The sequence below is a fragment of the Lissotriton vulgaris genome, chromosome 11 (assembly GCF_964263255.1).
Source record: "Lissotriton vulgaris chromosome 11, aLisVul1.2, whole genome shotgun sequence".
NCBI lineage: Eukaryota > Metazoa > Chordata > Amphibia > Caudata > Salamandridae > Lissotriton > Lissotriton vulgaris.
The window spans coordinates 109,372,645-109,395,180 of record NC_141699.1 but is presented as its reverse complement, the minus strand read 5'-3'; the positions used below and the strand labels follow the sequence as shown (position 1 = coordinate 109,395,180).

Genomic DNA, 22,536 nt, shown 5'->3' with positions numbered 1-22,536 from the left:
TGTACTGATACCTACCTTTTGCATACTACCTTCAATCAAATATCCAATGCGTGCCCGTTCTTTTTATTTTTGTGTTTATTTTTGTGCAGAGGTGCCCCCAAAGCAGGCGGTATGGGCAAGAAGGGGGGGGGGCGTGGGGGGGTGGGGGTGTGTGGTCCGGCACAGATAATGTGCCCCTTCAAGCTCCCCTACCCTTTGCAGCGAGCCTTACTCACCGGGCTCTCCTGTGCTTCCTCCGTTTGGAGCCTCTCTTCCTTTTTCGGGCGCCACCGCGGGGAATATGGACGCAGTGTCCCGGGGTCCGACGCGGCTTCCCTTGCTGCTGGAAGGCCGATGTCCTGCTGGGCGGCTCTCACCAAGGCAGCCGTACGTCCCGGGCTGATCCTGGTGCCCAGGCAACGCCGGATCTCCACCCGGAGTCCTGGCCAACACCTCACTTCACCCGGCTGCCTCCTTCACATCGCAGGACTGGACCAGCTGCACACGGGGCTCTCTCCTCCACACGGGAGCCCAGCCAGCCACCACAGTACTTCTCCGTGGCTCCCTCGGCACCACGGGGCTCTCCCTCACAGCACAGGAGCCCCGGGTGCAAACGCCGCTCTACTTCACGTTTCAGGAGCGCGGGGTGGGCTCCCGTCCGCTTCCTGCTGTCTCGCGGCCCCACCCACGTCAGCAAGAGGCTGCCTGACTTCCGGCTAAGCCTGGGCTGCGGTGGCAATTTTCAAGGTGCAAAAACGAGGGGTAGGCTCCCTCGAGAGCAAAATTAAAGTTAGTATGCGGGGTGGGCACCCGCTAGGACGCTAATAAGCGGGGTGGGCACCCGCAGTTATTATACTTAACAAGCGTAAACACGAAGGAACTAAGCCCCGTCCTTTTCAGACTGTGGGGGCGTGTTTTTTTGATTGACTGAAGACCTCAGAGAGAGAAAGAACCGAAGAAACACGCCCCCAATCCGAAAAAGACGGGGCTTTAATTGAAGGACAAACCTCTTCTCCAATGGCTGGCCGCAGTTTAGGAGGCCAGCCAATGGAGAAGAGGGGCGGGTTTAAGCCCCACTACTATAAAACATAAAATCTCGCCAGCGAGACTGTGCAAGCGCAGCCTACGCTAGCCGAGACCTAAAAAAGGAACATTTCATACAGGACAGTTGTAGAAGCACTGTTAGCATAAAATGCTGTGGCAACCCAAGGGGTCTTTGTGCACTTTGGTGATCGAGAGACAAAGAGTGACGGCGCGAGTGACAAGTGAAAAAACACAGTGACGGACGCAAGTTGACAAAAGTGGAAGACAATATGTACAGAATCAAAGGTTCGTCGTCAATAAATGAAGAGGAATGTTTTTGTTTGGGAACCAAGGTTAAGGGTGCGACATGAGATGCGCTGTACGTTGGGTCGACGGAGTTTCGATCCTATCTAGTCAGGATCTTAATCAGGACTGGGTTGTCAAATTCGGAAAGTGCTGTGTGGGAGAGGGGAGATAATGAGGGAGGTGGCTCAAAGCGGTGGGGCAAGGCTAGCGCGGCGTGACTAGTCACTAGAGCGGTCAGGGAGCAGGGGTGGGTGCGATGTTTGTACAGGGCGGACCGGCGTGAAGAGGGAGTGGAAAAATTGCGGGGAAGGGTTCGCATAAGGCCAAAGGGAGGAGGGAGCAGGAGTGGTGTGTATGGGGGGGCGGGGGGAGAGGTTGCAGGGGACTGTGGGAGTGGCCTGGGGGGAGAAAGGGCCAGGTCCCTGGTAGTGGGGGTGAAAGTAATCGAAGAGTCATGGCCATGGATGCCGGAAGGGAAAGCACGCGGGACCTGGGAAATGCAGGGGAGCGGGAATTGTCTAAGAGGCGGAGGCTGTGGGCATCGGAGTGCACGCTGGGAGGGGTAGGGTGAGGACAGACGCGGGGGTGGGCGGTAGAATAGCACGTGTAGAACAGCGACTTGCATGTGGCCACGGCGTGGAGCGCTCAAGGTGGTCCAAGAGTTTGGCTACTTTGGGTGGAGGGGCTGGATGGAGCCAAGGAGCACTCCTCGGTGTAGCGGCAGGCGATGCCGGTGTTTGAGTAAGAGGTCCTGCACAAGGGAGGAATGGGTGAATAGAATGAGAGTGAGTTGGTAGCGGTAGGGGGGGTGGGAGGGGCGGTGTAAGAGAAGGGGGTGGAAGGTAGGAATGGGAATGAAAGCGAGGGAGCGGGGTGCCGGGTGCACGCAGGCTTACGTGCAGAATGGCTTGTAAACGGAACTGCAGAATCGGTTCACAAATAGGAGTGGTGGAGCAGGGTCGGGCCGCTGATCTCCTGCTCGGGTCCCGGAATGGTGACCTCTGTCTGGGGACAAAAAAGGGCGAATTGGCGGGGGAGGTTGAAACAGAGACACACGTGAGTCCGTTATTGCCGTGGCCTGGGCTTACCTTGACGTGTTTTTCAGGACGCCGCCGAGTGAATCAGGGGGCCATCAGGGGAGAAGCCTCAAGACTTGGCTATAGTGATCACGCCCGGGAACCAGAGTGTTCTGGCGAGGCAACAGGAGTACAGTAAAGGCTCATTGGTTAGGCATGGTCTACCGTCGCGGGGAGGGCGGGAGGGGACGGGTGGGTGGGGAGAGTGTTGACGCGCTGAATGATAGACGCAGAAGACAGACTGTGCATGGGACAGGGAACATGGTGTAGAATTTACACACGTGTAGACACAGAAAGTAACATTTCATAAACAAATTGCGGGCAAGAAGATGTGCATATAACGGAAGAAATGTCGGACGTAATTTCTAGAAAATATGGACTGTAATGCATTCCACAAGAAGTCTCGTGAGGAACAAGGGGCGATGTGTAAGCATTGAAAGAGCACACAGTGATTTCAATGGGCAGCATTTCAAAATGTCATGTATGAAATGTTCCTTTATTAAAAAATATATGATGATACATGCACTTTCTAAAAAACTTGATACCGAGAGTCTCTCATTCCTTTGTGATCCTGTAATGTCTTGTACATACACGTATATTTGTCTTTCTCTTTAAATCCGATTGAGATATTGTTGTTCTTATGCAATACACTGTAGGCAACTGAAAATTTAGAAAAAAAAGTTACTTACCTGTAACAATCGTTTTCTAACTCTAAGCTCTTCTAAATTCACATACTTTTTATTACTCTATCATCTAAGTGGCTAGGTACTGAAACTTTCCTTATTGTATTTACCTCCCTTTAGATATTGACGAGAAGAGGAATCATGCTGACCTGCTTATGACATCAAAGGTAAACCCGCAAGGCCCCAGTACTTGGTCGCCATCTTAAGATTCTTTCTTTCTGTTGTGATCTTTCATGTTCTCTCTCTTTTTATAACTTTCTCCATCACCAGAAAGGCGGGAGCGTTCGCTGCTTAACTATTGTTACAGGTAAATAACTGGTTTCCTTTGTAAAGTGAATTTCTTCAATTTCACATAACTAATATAGCAGTATCAGATCTCTTTGGAAGGAAGGTGTGAAGTATTGGTAGTTGCACACACATGTTTTAGAATCTTCTGTCCAACTTGTGTGACCCTCTTCCATTGACCATCTACTCAGTATTTCATGAACATGTACTGATCATCATGTCGCTGCCATGAATACACCATAAATTTAAACCTTTTCCAGACAGTTCAAGGTTAGTTCTTTTTTTCTTGTAGAGCACACCTTTGGTTTCAGGTCTAAGGTTTTCCCCTGCCAGTGTGCGACACACTTGGGTGGTTTGTATTCTTGTAGGAAGCGGGCTCTTTATGTGATAAATCAATAATCTGATAAACCGTGTGAAGTCCAAGGGTTCCCATACTCATGGACGGGGCTTGCTATGCAATCTGAAAGTGCTCTAATAGGGGGTTGTGTGGTTGAGCATCTTTAGTCTCAACACAGAGGAGTGTAAAACATTTGCAAATACACACAATGATTAATAAATTACAACACGACTAAAAAAGGAGATAAACAGCAATTTATAAACACAGCAAGTATCTTTATATATAGGTCTAGGTAACAGAGAAAAATGGTTCATGTAAGTATGTTTTCAGATATAAATTCTTTTCACCTTAAAAAGTAGAGACAGTGCAATTTCTGAGTTCTGCAATTTTATACTGTGGAAGGAAGAACAAGTTCTGCAAACAGGTACAGTACATCGACTTACAGAACCAATATCCAGGAGTTATGGTGAGCGGTGGGAAAGGCCCAAGGCCACACCAACAGTACACCATCAATAGCACGAGGAAGGCCGGGTGCAGGGTGCAAATCAGCGTCAGAAGCCAAATGCGTTTTAATGGGGATTGGACTCTGTAAAAAGAGGCTGAAGGCTCTAGCTAGGAATCCAGTCGGCCTGAACCAGCGCAGGCCTTGCGATGCTCGGGGACGGCGGGACACCTTTGGTCCTCTTCTCCAAGGAATCAGTGGCGACGGATGCAGAGCTGTCTTTAGGTGTTGGGTTTTTCCATGCAGTCAAGGTAGAGTGGGCTTGCGTGGAGAGACTGCAGGCAACATTGAGAAGTCCTGGAGGGGTGAAACCACGAAGGAAACAAGCTCTAGAGGGCTGGGGAACCTTGGCACTGTTGGCCCACTTCAACTCGGGCTGGAGGCAGGCAGTCCTCCCAAGCTGCCTAACAAAAAAACCAAGCATTTGCAATGCAATAGGTCTCACATTTACGAGAGTTTGAGCTATTGGCATTGTAAATGACAATGCCTTTTATTTTTGTTATCGTTTTTAAAACATAAATAAAAGGCATTGTAATATACAATGCCAATAGCTGGCACTCGTGTAAATGCGAAACCTATTGCATTGCAAATGCTTGTTTTTTTTAAGGTAGGTGGGTTCAAATAAAGGACGCTACTTACACTTTAGCTAATAGGCCCAGATCTTTGATGAACTTTTATCTATAAATAGTTTGACTATGTTACATTAAAATGTATGTAATGCACCGGATGGGGGCAGGGGGGGGGACGAAACCAAAGCACCATTACGTCGTAGGTATGCATTGTATTTGAATTTTACTGTTCACTATCTTTATGCGTAGTACTTCGGTCGTCCTATTGCATCTATGTGTTGCTTATTTAAGCCTGTTCCGTTTTTGCGTTCTGGTAGTCAGTTTTTGCGTTCTGGTAGTAGTAGGTTTTAAATTCCTGTTAGAAAGCAGATGGGGTGGTGGGGAAAGGGAGGCGGGGGTACCTGTACTACTGCAGTGTTAGTGCAGGCACTGTACAAGTACCAGAATGCAAAGAGTAAAACAACGCTTGGTTCACTTACATGGAACAACGTGCTCCCAATTTTGTATTGTGTAAATCCGTGACCAAACATTATTAAGGCATAACGTTTGCAGTTGTCGACTTTATGTTATAGCCAAGTGCAATCAAATATTTGACTGCAACAAATTCAGTTAAAGTGAACTGAGACAGTAACTCCCAGAATGAATCAGCAAGTTGAAGTCCAAACCTGTCCCCATGATATACCCCTGACGAGGTGGAATCACATACCAACAGTCATTTAAAAAAAATAAAACCCGCATCATGCGGTCTAAAGCTCTATCCAGACTTAAGAACAATTGTAAGCTACGGTGACCAGATGACTCAAATTTCCTATGAATACCCGATTTAGAGTCCCAGGCTTGCATTTTGCAAATCTGTGCTTTCTTGGAATTGTAGTTTATATTTGCATCAGTAGTAGACACTGATAAAGACCCATTACGTAATGAAGATCTGCACACAAAGAGCCCTCGGTAGAAAAGTCTTTAGGTCACCCTACTTTAACCCTAAACAGGCGATAGTTTATTGCTGACTTTAAGCGACAACCTTAAAACAGCCCCCTAGTATAGATCTACAACATGGTGTACATCATCAAGACAACAATCACTGAGAGCTCTCAAGCCTCCCAGACACCCAGTCAAGTTTTTCTCAGCACTCTGGGACTTGTAGTCCTGGTTTTATAATTGGTAAAAATGGACTGTAGATACTTGAATCAAACATTCCAACATTTCAAAACTGGAAAGTTGTAGATTTTGGAAAACAATGAGGAGAACGTATTTTCCCCAGTGACCTGTATTGAAGCAGAGGTCATTTTAGGCGGGTGACAGCTAAAATATTACCATTCTTGGCTTACACAATTGGCAGCCTGTCGCCAGAGTAGGGTCTGTTCGCATGTATGTATGTTGAATGCAAAGAATTCTAGAGGGGGTGAGATATTCATGCGTGGATCTGGGAGCTTGGGCGGCCTTCTCCACCGCTTGCCTTTCAGGAACCTTTGTTACCCGAAGTATTACGCTGTGTTTTTTTAATTGTAGTGCTCAACGCCTGCACTCCCAGCTTGCACTGGTGTGTTACACGAAAGCTTGAGGTTCCAAACTATTGTTCTTTTTATCAGCCCTAAAAAATAGAACTTTGACAAAGAACATCTGAAATATAATTTAGTCACCTTGAGATGCTGATCAAATTGTAATTCAAAGGCAGTATATGTGCTTCAACCACAGACGTGTGCAACAGACCCGCACACACGCACTTCCCATTCAGGTTAACTGAATGGGAAGCAATTACAGTGGTAATCAGGGGTAGGACTTCGACATACCTTGGAGGCGGACAGAGAACTGAAGTACCTAGCAAGACAGACAGGGAAAACCTGAACTGGCCAGGCCCTGCTAGATATCAAAGAGGGGGTGGCTACACAGGTTGAGCGGCTGCGGTGTTTTAAATATAAAAAAGATATGTAGTTGGCCCATGCCGAAAGAGACCGAGTGGTACCTCTGCTGGCTTGGCTGACTGATCCGGCTCAGAGGGGCTCCCCAATTGTAGAACCTGAGGACAATGATGGACACCAGCTGTATAGGCAAGATGAGATCAATCGAGGTTTCAGGGGTTCTATACTAACCTGTCTAAGATTGTGATGAGACAGGAGGTGATTCGGGACTTCCTTGCAACGTTTCCGCTCCCTGCCCTGACAGCGGAAGATGTGGAGGCGATGGGGGCCTCTATAAACGTGCAAGAGGTTAGAGCAGCTATTAGAGGATAGGCCAGAGGCAAAATGCGGGGGGCGGACAAGATACCTGTCGAGTTTTATGTTGCTTATATATAGGAGTTAGCTCCTATGCGGGTGGACATGTATGAAGTGGCAGCAGCAGAGGGTTCCCTTCCCCGACACCACCCGTGAGGCGCTGGTCGTCCCTCATCTCAAACCTGGTAAATACCTCATGGACTGTAAGGCATACAAGGCCCTTGTCCATGCTTTATCTAGATTTTAAGATACTTAGCAAGATACTATCAGTGAGGTCTTGCCATTTATGACCACTCTCAAACAATCATGGAGGCACTGGACCAGACGGGAGGGATGGGGACAGTCTTCGCGATCGACATAGAAAAGGCCTTTGAGAACCTTGAATGGTAGTTTCTATATGCTGTCATTGACAGTATAGGGTGAAGCGGGGCACGAGACAGGGGTGCCCCCTCTCCCCACGGCTGTTCGTCCTGGCCATGGGCCGCTAGCTAATCTGGCCGGACAGGTAATAAATACCATGGCATACAAATAGAATTCAGGGAGATGTTGAGACTTACGGTCAACTGGCAAACGTATAGGCTTTTCACGCTGTCCAGGAGTAGACCTCCACCAGATGAGCTGGGAAGCCTCCAGTTGGAGCTTTGCTGTCTGGGGTATCCAGGCATGAAAATAAACCATTCTGAATCTGATCTATTAGAACGGAATATGGGAGCAGCTGTGTGGTCCTTGAAGGCCAGCATGGACTTCTGGTGGGGCTTGCCGCGGTCAGTGGCTGAGAAAGCGGCGCTTTTGAAAATAGTGGCACTCCCACGCAGCTGTATTTCTTCACAGTGTTGCCTCTCTGGATGCAGAGGACATGGTTTACTGACTTGGACTGCCTTATGACAGGCTTTCTCTGAGGCAATGGCCGCAAACGAGTGGCCTTGAAGACTATGAAGGGCCCAATGGGGTGCTTGCGGTGCCCCGAATTTGAAAAGTATTACTTAGCAGGGCAATTGCAGTGGTTCACACGATGGGTGGCGGGTCGATAGACACACACGATTGGACCGTTTACACCTGATCTCGATATACTTCTATGAATACCACTGAAAGATGGTGGGATTCCACCTAATTGCACCAGTGAGGAACAGGTGATGAGACCCTGCTGGATGAGGTGTCTCACTAGGAGTCAAATCCCATATTCACCAGATCTCCAGATGACCGTGCTACATGCACTGCTGTATGGAGGATACTGGGAGGGCATCAGAGACTGGATACAGGCAAGGGCAACTAGACTATGGACCTTCAGAGACTGGGAACCCCTCCCGTTCGAAGCATTCAGAGAGGGAAGGGACCTTCCCCACGGACACTTCCTATTACATTGGCCGGTGGATAGCGCTGTCCGACGACACCACAGAATGGGAACCTTAGAGCCGTCTCACTAAAACACTTGGAGATACATTGGCAGAGTGGGAGGTAGACTTAAAGCAGTCTCAGGCCTCTATAGAGCGATGGGTGAGGATGCCCCGCAACCACTGACCATGCTGAAGGACCGCTGGATGACGGACTTGGGCACTTCTATGATGACAAGGGTTGGGAGAATGTCTTGGCTAGGAAATCCAAGGTATTGAGAATGCCAGATTTAGGCAAATTCATTTCTTTATCCTACACAGGGCACACTTCACCCCGGGGCGCATTAACAAGTATTTCCATATGGAAGACATGGGATGACCACGGTGTGGGGAACTCTAAGTGGAGTTGTTCCACATGCTCTTGACATGCCAGACATTGCACGATTACAGGGACGAAGTCATGAAAACAGTGGCGGCAACCATTAAGTGATCTATTCCTTGTATGCTGGATCTATGCCTCTTGGGTCTGTTCCCTCACAACTCCAAGAGTTGGGTCACCAGCAGGTTCCAGGCCTTGCTCTTTATCCTAGCTAAACGAGAAATAACGAGGCATTGGAAATTACCCGAAGGACTTCGAATAAAATTGTGTGAGGGGTGGGTCTTGCGCAGGAATGCTTGAAGGGGGATAGGTTCAATTGAGAGGGCCAGGGCCTGGGAGGCGCTGGGAGATACCATGAAAGACCCAGAACCAGACTCAGGGGAATCCACGCCACTGAGGCAATCCCTTCCAGTGAGTCCAATACTGCACAGCCCTGGGGATGGGGAACCCGGAGGAGATTTAGAGGAATTGGAGGGTAGTCATTAACCAGCTCGAGGGTTGGGAGGGATCTTGATTAGGACAATGACCGGGGTTGGAGCGGGAATCATCCTGTTCAAGTCTTTGAGCCACAGCAGCGATCTGCAGAAGGGGAGGGGGGAGTCCGCATAAGAGATGTTATGTATGAATGTTGTTGCTACATGCAATTATACCCAATTATTTTCAACTTCATTCAATGCCATACCAGGAAAAGCCTCCTAGCGAATGTATACACTACATAAATATTAAATGCAATAAAATCTGTTTAAAAATACAAAAAGTGAACAATTGTCCCAGAGTGGGTGTCGCATTTAGTTTTATCTAGGTCGGTAACTGAATGACTTGACACGCTCCAAGTTCTAGGAATGATAATGATCATAGCGGAGAACATTAGTGTTTATAACAAGTTGGACAGGCTAACTAATATGGCACTATGGCTAAACTAGAACTCGTCCTGTATGTTTTTAAGAACCTGTAGTACACTGGCTCTTTATATAGTGGACCAAAAAGTGGTACACTTTGTAAAGAGTCCAAGCAAACCTCAGTGGAATTACAGAGGCATAAATTACAACCCAAATGTTCTATTTTGTGGTAGGATGGGTGAGCAATTAGGCATATCAGAGGGAAGTGCTAAACATTTATTACACACACAAAGGCAGTGAGACCACAATCAAAGAAATCCATCAACAATTTATAAAAATAACATACTTTTGTATAATTTTAGATACCAAGGTCATCAGAATGGGGTTGGCACATTTGAGTTATGAATTTTTACAGTTTTCCAAAATTGACACTGCATTTTCTAGATCGGCAATGTTATCCTATGGAGGAAAACATATATTTTATTGTGGCACTTAGCAGCAACTTATGAGACTGTTCTTCAGGACTTAGGGTGAGTATGGCACAAGGTCCAAGGCCACATTAACAGGTCACCTCGGGAGGCGCTGGGGTGTCCGGGTGCAGAGGTGTGTCACGGCGTCAGGTGTCCCATTCACTTCAATGGGAGAACAGACCAGTAAAAAAGAGGCTGCAAGTTGGGACTGTGGACCAGTCTGGGGGAAATCCACCGGGGTGATCGACCCTTGAGATCCTTGGGCACACCGGGACACCCTTGGTTCACTTCTGCTCAGACTGTGGTGCTTGGGTGCAATGGTGTCTTTGGGGTCGGATTCCAGTGCCGGAGTCTCTCGTGGTTGGAGCGGGTCTGCAGAAAGAGGCTGAAGGCGGTGACTGAAAGGCCAGTTTGGGCAAACCCAAGCATGGGTTAAGCTCCTGTGGGTTTGAGGACCCCATTGGCACCGTCATCTCCCTTGTACTTGGGTGTGCCGGTGCATAGGTGCTTTGAGGTGTCTGGTGGCAGCAGTCGCATACTCACTTTGCTGTCTTCTGTAGGAGGGACAAACAGGACATGTGATGATGGATGAGGACAATGTATCACTGTCCCAGAAGTCCTTCGACATGCGCTTCAGTCTTCCTTATCGTTGGTGTCTGGAAAGTACACAACAAGCCTTGGCTGCTGTAAGGGGTCTTGGTTCCCAGGTATTGGTCCTGTGCGGCTCTAGTAGGTCCTGGTGTCCTCCAACTTGCTGGGCAGACAGATCTGACCTTCAGGGGCAGAGGGTCATTTTCCTGGGGAGCTGCTGCATTAGGATGGATGAGGTGCAACAATTTGGGAGACTGCACCTTGCGTCTTTGGTGCCTGTGGCTGTAGGGAAGTAGCTTCTCTACTACAAGGAAGTTTCTTCAGGCAATTGGCAAAGCACTGGCCGCACTCCGGGTTTCTTGGAGACTACACAGTGGCAGGACAAGTCTTTTCCACGATTGTTGGGGGCAGCTGTCAAGCTAGCAGGGGTCAAGTCAGTTGTTGCTCCTCGGTACTCTTCTTTGTCCACTCCTCTTGGTCCGTAGAAATCTGACGTCTTGGTATCAGGGGGTCCCCTACTCAATTTAGGGGAGTGAAGGGTAGTAGTTAATAGGCTACTTACAACTGGGGTTACTACACCTCCTACTTGTCCACTTCCTGTGGGAAGTGGGCATCACCCTGTCCCAGAATTCTTATTTCCACCACACAGAATGTGGTGAAAGTTCTAAAGTCGTGTTCACGTCAGACTGGGTGGCCCTAGAGATGTGCCCAGCCTGGCAGAGCATACGCCTCCTGCATAGCCAATTTTCCTGCCTGTCCAGGTACCAAATAGCTCTGGACAATAGGGGTCTGCTTCCTCTCCTGTGAGAGAAGTCAGATACGCATTTCAAAGGCAATGGGCTCTTTCAAGTCCCCTGTCTAGGAATGCTAATTTACCAGCCTTTACCGGGGAGGAGGTGATAAAACTTCTCCCCAGAGCACGCATTGTTCTTGACCTCCTGAGAGCCAAGGTTCTCACCCCTAGGGGTCAAAAACTATCTGTGGCAGCAGGGCTAGACTGGAACAATCAGCTAGCAACCTGGAGGGCTGAAAGGTTTCAGAGGGTACTTCCAAGGTACCCTCTGGGGGCATGTTTTAAGTTTATCACTTGAATCAGTGTGGGTTTAATAATATGAGGTGTTTGATAACAAACACCATATGTCTCGGTGAAGCCATGTATCCGGGAAACTTGTTTTTATCAGTGTCCAGTACATAACTTAAGAAGGCTTCCCTGCTTACTTGCAATATCCAGTAATAGAACTAGACATCATACAGGCACATCTGCTCATGCAGATATGTCCACACATAAAATATAATGCACCCTGCTTTAGGGTTCAAAGGCCAGCTGTAGGGGTGACTTACATATATTAGATGCAGTGACTTTGGCATGACACACAGGAGTGTGCCATGTCATGTTTTCACTCATGGTTTGTACCATGTCACGCAACCTGCAATGGCAGTATGTGTGGAATTTGTGTGTGGATCCCTTAGGGTGGCATAAGTTATGCAGCAGCGCTTTGGGACTGTCTTTAGCACCAATGCCTTAGGTACCATTTACTAGTGACTTACAGGGGTGCTAAAGTCCTTAGCCAATTGTAGTACAATTAGACAATACCTTGCTTTGGGGATGGAGCACTGGCACTGAGGTCTGGTTAGAAGGCCTCAGTGCACTGTCAGAGTCGAAAATCAGGCTCTAGTAGCTAAAAAGAGGCAACAAGTGAGAGGATAACTGCAACAAAAGGAAAATGCTACTTACCAGTATGCATCTGTTTTTGGCATGTAGAGCTGCAGAATCACATACTTGTGTATAGATTGATAGAACGCCCTCTGGTGTTGGGCTCGGACGTTTGCACTTTGTTGTTGTCTTGGAAGAAGTCTTTGTTGTCACAAAATAGGTGACTCCTACTTTGGATGATGGTGCACATGGGCATCGACTCCACCCTTAGATTGTTTTTCACCATGAAGGGAGATGATGGAGTTTGTAAGAAACAGAAAAGATGTCCATGTGTAATGTATCAAAGTAAGATAACCCTGGAACAGATAGAGGTACCGAGGAGGTGGGTGGGCGTATGTGATTCTGCAGCTCTACATGCCAAGAACAGATGCATAATGGTAAGTAGCAATTCCAGCTTTGGAGATGGGGTTTCCTTTATGAAGAGGAGAGAAAGCTACAAACAGTTGGTTTGTGTTACTAAAAGGTTTAGTTCTGTCAATGTAATAAAGTATAGCTCTTTTGACATCAAGTGTGTGAAGGGCTCTCTGCTGCAGAATCTGGTTTGGGGGGGAATACGGGTAATTCCACAGATTGATTAATATGGGAAGCAGAGATTACTTTGAGAAGGAATTTCGGATTTGTTCTAAGAACCACCTTGTTCTGATGTATTTGTAAGAATGGTTCTTGTATGGTTAAAACCTGGATCTTACTCTCCTCAGAGAGGTGATTGCGACAAGGAAAGCTACTTTCCATGTAAGGAATTGCAGTTCGCATATGTGCATAGGTTCAAATGGAGGACCCATGAGCCTAGTAAGGACAATGTTTAAATTCCACACTGGAGAGAGTTGGGTTTTGGGAGGAATTATCCTTTAAAGGCCATCCATAAATGCTTTGATAGAAGATAACCTAAACAATGACAAATGTCTGTTTTGTAGGTAAGCGGCAAGGGCAGCAAGATGTAGTTTTAGGGATGTTTATGACAGTACATCTTTGTAGATGCAGTAAATAGCAAATAATGTTTTGAATTGAAGCATTTAGTGGGTCAATGTTGTTGTTATTGCAGTAAATGACAAATCTTTTTTATTTGGCTGCATAGCAAACTCTAGTAGTAGGGTGTCTAGCTTTTTAATAATGTTCATACAGTCCGGTGGGAGGTTGAGGTAACCAAACTCTAGGACTTCAGGAGCCAGAATGCTAGGTTTAGTTGAGCTGGATCTGGATGCCTTATCTCTCCATGGTTCTGTGTAAGAAGCTTTGGGGAGAGTTGTAGTTTTTGGTGTGGAACTACTGAGAGTTCCAGGAGTGTTGTGAACCATGTCTGCAGGGCTCATGTTGGAGCAACCAGGATCATCTTGAGAGACTGTTTGAGCTTGCACACTACTAATGGAATGAGCGGGAGTGGCGGAAACGCGTACGCAAATCTGCCTGACCAGTTCATCCATATCGCAATGGCCTTGGACAATGGGTGTGGATACCTGGCGGTGAAGGTTGGGCAGTTTGCGTGTGTAGCGAACAGATCTAGGTCTCGGAGGCCCCACATGTGAAAAAATGGATGAATAACTTGTGCATTAAGTTCCCATACGTGGATGTGCTGTGTCTGACAACTGAGCAGATCTGCAATCTGATTGTGTACCCCTGGAATATGTTCTGCTGGAAGGTATATCTTTTGTGGTGTGGCCCATCTCCATATGCTATGTGCTAGCTGAGAAAGCTGCAAAGAATGTGTTCCTCCTTGTTTTTGTATATAATACATTGCTGTTATATTGCCGGTGTGGACAAGGACAGTTTTGTTGATGAGATGTGTCTGGAATGATTTTAATGCTAGAAAGATTGCCAGTAATTCCAGCTGATTGATGTGAAGCACTTTTTGTTGAGGTGTACACCTGCCCTGAATTGTATGATTTAAGAGATGGGCTCTCCAGCCAGTGAGCGATGCTTCCGCTGTTAGCACTATCTGTGGAACTCGGTCTTGGAACAGCTGCCCCTTGGAAAGGTTTTGTGTGTTCCACCACTGCATAGAGCGATGTGTGCAGCTGTCCACCAACACCAGATCTAAACGTTGACATTCAGCCTGGTTCCACTGACGTGCTGAACATGCTTGTAAAGGGCGCATCTGGAGCCATGCGTGAGGTACTATGAGAATGCAAGAGGCCATCCTTCCTATTAGCTGCATAAACACTCAAGCTGGGAGTGAGTGTTTGGGCTGAAATTTGGTTATTAGGGTTTGCATACAGGCTATTCTGACTGGTTTGGGGTATGCAAGTGCTTTGGAAGGGTCTATTGTGGCATCTAGATACTGATGTATGTGGGACAGTTGAAGATGTGACTTGGTGTAGTTTATTGTGAACCACAAGTTGTGGAGTAGCTGAACTGTTTGGCGAGTGTGGTGAACACACGGGTTGTATGAAGTGGCTTTTATGAGTCAGTCATCAGGTATCGAAACACATGAATTTGTTATCTTCGCAAGTGGGCGTCTACTAGTGCTAGACATTTTGTGAAGACTCTGGGTGCTGTGGTAACTCCGAATGGGAGGACCTTGAATTAATAGTGCTGACCGTCCACTACAAACCTTAGATATTTCCTGTGAGCAGGGTGTTTAAAAATATGGAAGTAGGCGTCCGTGAGATCTAGAGTAGCAAGGAAATCGACTTGTTGGAGTAGTGGGAGGACCTTTGGAGTGGCCATGTGAAAATGGTCTGATTGTATGTAGATATTCAAAGGTCTGAGGTCAAGTATTGGTCTGAGAGTTCCGTCTTTTTGGGGGATGAGAAAATAGAGGGAGTAAATCCCTGTTCCTGGATGCTGAAGGGGAACTAGTTCTATTGCATGCTTTTGAAGAAGTGAGAGAACTTCCTGTTTGAAGAGCGTTAGACGTTCCGTGGACATTGGATGTTGTTTGGGCGGTATGGTTGGAGGCATTGCAGTAAGTTCCAGGCAGTAACCATACTGGATAATTTGTCTTACCCACCTGTCTGCAGTGATGGAGTTCCAGACAGGTAGGAACTGTGAGAGTCTTCCTCGGACCGGAGTGGAATGGTCTGGAGGGAGAGGAGGGAAGTCATTGTTTGGTAGTAGGGGAGGTTTGGTTGTTATTACGTTGGCCTCTACCCTTGTTATTAATTCCTCTGTACCCACATCTAAAATAACCCGTGTTGGGGAATGTTTGTGTGGGACCCTTGTAGGAGGAAGTAGTGTTTGTGCTAATGTTTTTGGATGCGCCCCTATAAAAGGAGCAACTAAAGGAACCTCGTGGTGTTAGAGATTGTAATGTTCCCAATGATTTTGCAGTGTGTCTTTTTTCATTTTTTCTAAAGCTGTATCCACAGCTGGGCCAAAGATGTGTTCTTGATCAAACGGCTGATTTAAGATAGTTGTTTGCACTTCTTGTTTAAAACCAGAAATGCGCAACCATGCATGTCCCTGAAGTAAGACACCGGTATTGAGAGATCTAGATGCAGTGTCTGCTGCATCGAGGGCACATTTGATGGATGCATTTGTAAATAACTTGCCCTTTTGGACCAGATCGTTGGCTTTGTATTGGTCAGGTAAATGTTGAATAAGATCTTCAAGCTCATCGTAGTGAGCCCTGTCATATCTGGCAAGAAGTGCTTATGCATTAGCTATTCTACGGTGATTGGCTGCTTGGGAGGCAACTCGTTTGCCTGATGCATCTAGCAGTTTAGACTCTTTGTCTGGAGGTGGAGCATCACCAGAGGTTTGGGAATTAGCACGTTGTCTTGCATTTGAGACTACCAAAGAATCTAAAGGGAGTTGGTCTTTGATGTAAATTGGATCGTTAGGGGCAGGTTTTTATTTTTTATCAATCCGAGGATTGAGAATGCTGGTCCTGACAGGGTCTTTAAATATGTCTGGTGCATGTTTAACGACACCTTTAAGCATGGGTAATGTCTGTATTGATTTCTGTGACTGAGCAAATGTATCAAGTAGGAAATTCTCATCCATGGGGTCTGAATGTAGTTCAACCCCATGATATTGCGCAGCCATATTAATGAGCGGACTAAAACCTATATTGTCGTCTGGAGGGGATGGCTTAGATGGGTATTCATCCGGATCAGGAATGTCTGGAGGGTCTGTGGGAATGATGTAATCATCCCATCTATCCTGTGGTGAAATAGTGTTATCATCAGGGTCATCCAAACGTTATCGTGTGCACCCCCCGTCCCCTAGATTATCCTCATCCTATGGTGGTAAGGGTGAGTATGGAAGTATTGGAGAGAGTCTAGGAGAGTGTATAGGAGAGATTGTAGGAGACAAAGGTTTGGTAGGAAGAACAGGAGAAGAGAGTCTTAAGGGTGAAGTTGCAAAGTCTCTTTTCTTCACAGGTGCCTCAGGAGAGTGTGAGGTATCTGATTTTCTCTTCTTTGCTGGAACATTGACAATATGGCCTGTTTTAGGGTCATCATGTAATGTCTTGTTTCGGATCAATAGGGTCTGGCCGAAACAGTTCTTCCTGGTTGTTGCCTGCTTTCGGTGCCAATTTTTTCGGTTCCGATCTTGGCTTTGATTTGGGCTCTGGCGCCATAGAAGGGGTCTTGTGCTCCTTCGGCTTCAATGTAGAGTCCAAACTCCTCTTCCGATCCGGAGGTTTTTGGTTTCGTTTTGGTTCTGAGGCCTCATGGTCTTTCTGAGCTGAAGATTTCGCTACGGAGGCCTTTTTGGGTGTCACAGGAATAGGGCGTGTCACTGATTTCGGTACCAACAGTGTTTTATGGGTACCAGAATGCAGCTTGCTCGGTCCCGAGCTACCGGAAAGCTTTTCTTTTGTATTCAGAGCCGGGCCCGGAGGTGGGGCTTCTAAGATTTTCTTTCGGTCTCACCTAGGCCTTCAGGCAAAGTTTTGACAGGAGCCTTTTGTTCTTCGGATGGGACAGGGACGTTTGTACTCACTCGTTGATCTGGAGTGATGTGGTCATAGGAGTCGGTGTCGTCAGCTTCAGAGACTATCTCAAGCTCTCCCGAATCCTTAGCCTCTGGAACATCGGGCCTTTGTCGAAAAGGTCGTCCAGCAGCGGTGCAGCCTGTTGAGCCATAATGTGTGGTCGAGCCTGGCGATCACGGATAGTCATTTTGGATCGAAAAGAAGCGCAGGCCTGACTATCCCTTTCCTCGAGTTCTGGTGAGAGGCAAAGGTTGCAGACTTTGTGGTGGTCACTGTGTGGACATTTAGCTCCACACTGGGGCATTCTTTAAATGGAGTTCTTTCCATTAGCCATAGGGCAATGGCGCGATAGGCCCAGCGGCCCGCCTCTATGACCGGAATCAAGGATTTTAAGGTTAGGTCGTCGAAGGGCACGAGAACGAAACAATACCGTTGAGTGATGATGGGTTGCGCGTTGAAAAGGGTTGGAAACACGGCGACGAACTGGAGGGCAGCAGGTCACATCCGAACCCGATGGCGGAAAAAAACGATCTAAGGATGGAGTCAATGCCCATGCGCACCATCGTCCAAAGGAGGAGTCACCTATCTTGTGACTACAAAGACTTCTTCCAAGACAATAACAAAGTCAGGGCTCGAAAAATAAAAAATAAATGGTACTAGTCCTGCATGACTAGTACCTTGAAAAATCTCCTCGACCAAACTACAACCTACTTGACCTCCGTCTCTGAAAGCTGAGCAAATATGACAAGATAACAAGATTTAAAGGCATCTTTACTGCTCATTACCTTTGTGAGCAAAAAAAATGCCTTTAAATCTTGTTATCTTGTCACAGACAGAGGACAAAAGTTAGTTTGTCTTCCTACTCTCCATAAAGGGCGAGTAGGACCTAAAAGCAGCTTGACCTCGCTAAATTTAGCTCACATAAGAGAGAGGTCGAGTTGATTTTTTGAGCCCTGAAAGTGCAAACATCCGAGTCCAACACAGATGCCGATCTATTGCAAAACAGAACAAAGTGGCTAGCCAGGATAGTTTGAAGGGAAACTATCGATCTATGCACAAGTATGTAGTCTGCTGCTCATATGCCTAGAAAGCACAGTTTTCCTACACATGGGCATAGAAAGGTTTGGGTGACCGTCAGTTTTATAAATCTTTGTTACATGTCTACTGCTCAAAAACTCAGTAGTAATTAGTGTTACGACAATCTCTTTTCAAGTTTTAAAATACTTATATGTAATTAACTATGCCTGATGTATAGCCTTTTCTATCGCCCCTCCCATCCCCAAATGCCCAACTAGACAAATTCAAAATTCCATCAATAACAAATGTTACTACCTTGCAGCAGGAGGAGACTTATAATTCTTATTGGTATAAATTTCTTCCAAACTGAATTCCTTCTTTTTTATCCTGTAATAGAAAAGGAAATAGTACTTTTAAACATGTACAACAGAAAAGAAAACAAACTTGTGCAGTCATCCTGTAGGAATAGTTTTCAAGGATGGAAACTTGAGTTTTGGGATCTCCATGAGCTAATAGTCTAAAGTGTTTGTTCAGTGCTTTTGGGCGGGGTGAGATGGGATGAAGTGGGCCTATCAAATATGTATTACACGTTTCCCTATAGTTTTCTGTACAGCTCGCAGAGAGGATCAGGCACAACTATCCTAAAAGTTGATGTGAACAATTAGCTCTGGCACTCTAATCTCCCAGGCCTTTAGATGCATGCAATATATATAACACAAACTACAACATATTACAACTTGAGCTCTTCTTCCACCAGGTTTACATTTTCCCATGAGATATTAAGCCTAGATTAGGTCTAGGGTTTGACTGCTTCTTCATTTACCTCTTTTTGATCTCACCTGAAGAGCTGGGTTTATAATTTACCTTTAGACCCAGGAAACTTATGTATATCTTATTTCAGTTTGAATGACAGTCATAAGAGCAAACGTTTCAAGTTTGCATCCTCTCATGTGTTAGAGGGTTAATGTTTCCATTTCATTATTGCTCTCAGGTGACCCCCAAGGGCTAAAGTAGGTAGTGCCATTTCAACAATAGCATATCAACGCTTACGTTTAAGGCTCATATGTTCTCACCTTTTTGGTCGGGGAAGCCCCATAGGAGTGAGGTTAATATCCTGCTTCGGCATTGTTCTCCGAATTCGTATCTGAGAGACTCGCTGCGGCTTCTTCTCTTCTTTGACTTCCTACAATATTTAAAATTCCACAAATCAGAGGCATTTAAAACTGGTGAACTAATTTTTAGACACCAGGAATCTGGCATGAACTCAGTGAGGACAACTGATGAGGAAGCACAAAGTCCAAACTAGCCTGTTGACAATCACTTTAATCTTGAGCTTATTTAAAAGTTAAATTCTCGACTCACTGGAAATGAAATTATAGAGTTAATTCTTACCAACAAGCACATAAGTAACCTGAAGTGAAGAAAACATTCAAAGATGTGCCATGTCTTTTAAACAAAGGAATGAAGCTGCTATAGGATATCATGAAATAAAGGACACACCAGTGCTTACAATACCAGGAGAAGGCTTCTGTGGTGAAATACTGCAGAAATTCAAAGCACTAGGTACTTGGCTGCCCACCCCCATAATGTGACAGCAGATAACCCAAACCATATTCCTAAGAATCCTCCACCTAGAGGCAGTGTCAAGTCAGAATTCCGATCCTACTTTAATATTAAAATAAGGTCAACATATAGAAGCTTCCCTCCTCTTTAGTATCTTGCACAACAAAGATGAGGTCAACAATAATACTTTAACCCCTTCGATGCTGATGACGAGCTCAGCTCGTCATCAGCCACGGGTGACGTGTGCGGATGACGAGCTGAGCTCGTCATGTAACGCGGTTATTTGAAAACAGACGCACAGTGCAAAAATAACCGCAGCAGCGATGCGGTTAAATCTCACCCTAGAATATCATCTGATGTATCACTATTACACTGCTGCCATTTGCAGCCAGTAAAACAAATTACTCAAAGCAGTGACTCCAAACTTGTGCTTTTATGGTTACCCCTCACTTTTTGCCTGGTGGTATGCCGTTTCTGACTATTATGTCTGGGATCCTGCTAATCAGGACCCCAGTCTATGTGCTTTCTCCCCTTAATTGGATATGGTGAGTACTTGGGTACACCCCAGATTGGTCACTGGTGTACCCTTATAAGTCCATAGTATATGGTATCAAGGTACCCAGGGCATAGGTACACCAGGTGTCTCCCATGGGCTGAAGCATGTATTGTGCCACCCAAAGGAGACCACTCAAATTGTGAATACAGGCATGTTATGTTAATTAGGATTTATTAGGCGCGCAGCTACCAAAAAGGTTTCCAGCGCCGCCTGAAGGAACCATAGGACAGAGCAAAGGCCATTGCAGCCTGTGTAAGCTGGTGTTAGCACCACTTACGACAGATATAGGTGTCCCTATATCTGAGGTCAGTACACTTAAAACCTATAAGTCACCTCTAAGTCAGGCCTTTTAATCCTGAAGGCAGGGTGCTCAGTTTTAAGTGTGAGGGTGACCCTGCATGAGACGGACACCCCTACAACCTCCAGGGTCCATTCTCCCGGGTTGTAAGTGCATCAGCCATTAAGAGATATAGAGTGGCTATGAGTCATTACGCGATGACCATCTCTAAAATGACTGTAACGAACCCTGTCATGTTTGGTCTAGGCAATGTAAAGCACCTTTGGATTTCCCTAGACAGATCTCATCTACCACTACAGGCCACAGAGAGTAGGAGACAGGCTGATGCTCTTATACAGTGGGCGGAAGGTTGGGAATTGGCAGATACATGGTGGAGCACGCACTTGCTAAACAAGGAATATACCTTCTACTCCCGCCACATAACCTGCACACTAGGATAGATCGTGTTTTCTGTACTAGATCATTGTTAGGGTCGGTGGTGACTGCCGAGCACATGGGTAAGACCTTTTCTGACCAGAACCCGTGGAAGTCTTGATGCAATGGGGAAGGGTCCCGACGCCTATACCAACATGGCGCTTGTCCCCGGATCTGCTTGAAGACACGGTATTTCGGGCGGCCCTAGCGGACGCCATATCGCACTACTTCATCACAAACACTGACATGGCTAGCTCACGTCAGATAGTATGGGACGTCTTTAAGGTGTCCATGAGGGGAGCACGCGGGTGGGTATGAGACACACTGGTCTGGAGAGGCTCCGGGAGGTAGAGGGACGACTGACTAAGTTGGAAAGTAAGGCTGCAGGTACAAACATACCCTTCACACCACTGCAGGAAGCGCACATACAACACGCTGAATTGCTTGAGGAGCTGCGTATACTGGGCTATAGGGAGTACACTTGCAAGCAACATGCACATGCGGAGAGGTCGGGCCCTTTGCTGGCTCGCTTGGTGCGGAATGCTCCTGTGTATATGCCCACACTGGAGGTTAACGATCAGGAAGGGGTGCCGGTCACGACACAAATAGGTATTAACACTACCTTTAGGGACTATTACGAGACACTGTACGGACACCACCAGCAGCTATCGGAAGAGGCATTTGAGGAGTTTATGGCGGATATCGATTTACCGCAGCTTGCGGTGAATCAAAGGGAGGACCTAGCACGCCCTATCACAGTTGCGGAGATACGTCAGGCAATACGCGCATTGCCGCAGAACAAAACCCCCGGGACCGACGGCCTCCCGGCCGAGTTCTATGGGGCCTATATAGATCTAATTGCACCACGCCTGCACGTAGTATATCAGGAAGCGCTGAAGTCACAGGGACTGCCGCGGTCGTCCTTGCAGGCGTTGATTGTATCACTCCCAAAACCGGGCAGAGACGGGCTACAACTGGCTAATTATAGGCCATAGTCATTACTAAATACTGACTACAAGATACGGAGTAAGGTTCTGGCGACGAGGCAGGCTCAGTATGTCCCGCAATTAATACAATCTGACCAATGTCGTGACGGGTAGAAGTACGGCGATGAACGTGCGGAGGCTCAGCCAACTCATGCTACACGAAACCGCGTCTGAGGGGGCGGAAGGCTGTATTTCTCTGGACCTGAAACAGGCCTTTGATTCCCTTCGATGGGATTTTATGTTCGCAACGTTCACTAAATTCGGTATACCGCCCGAATTTATCGACTGGGTGAAGCTCAACAGCCCGGGTTCGCACGAATAGGTGCATCTCGACACAGATGGAGATAGCGAAGGGCACTAGGCAGGGATGCCCGTTATCTCCCCTATTGTTTATACTGGCTCTGGAACCCCTATTGTGTAGGCTTCGGACATCGGTGCAACACAGGGGCATACGGAGGACCGCGACTGTCCACATAGTGTCGGCTTATGCAGACGAAATTATCCTTCACCTCAGAGATGTGAGGGG

General features: G+C 46.8%; 1 protein-coding gene across 2 annotated transcripts in view; it reads right to left on the bottom strand.

Moving 5' to 3' along the window:
* PRR14L (proline rich 14 like) overlaps nucleotides 1-22,536 on the bottom strand; it is a 492,002-nt gene that overhangs the window by 75,766 nt on the left and 393,700 nt on the right. For both annotated transcript variants that reach the window (XM_086942815.1, XM_086942816.1), the window contains 2 exons: nucleotides 19,267-19,376; nucleotides 18,509-18,580 (listed from right to left, as the gene is read on the bottom strand). In XM_086942815.1, the coding sequence (XP_086798941.1) occupies nucleotides 18,509-18,580; nucleotides 19,267-19,376 (182 nt within the window). The remainder of the gene's footprint in view (nucleotides 1-18,508; nucleotides 18,581-19,266; nucleotides 19,377-22,536) is intronic.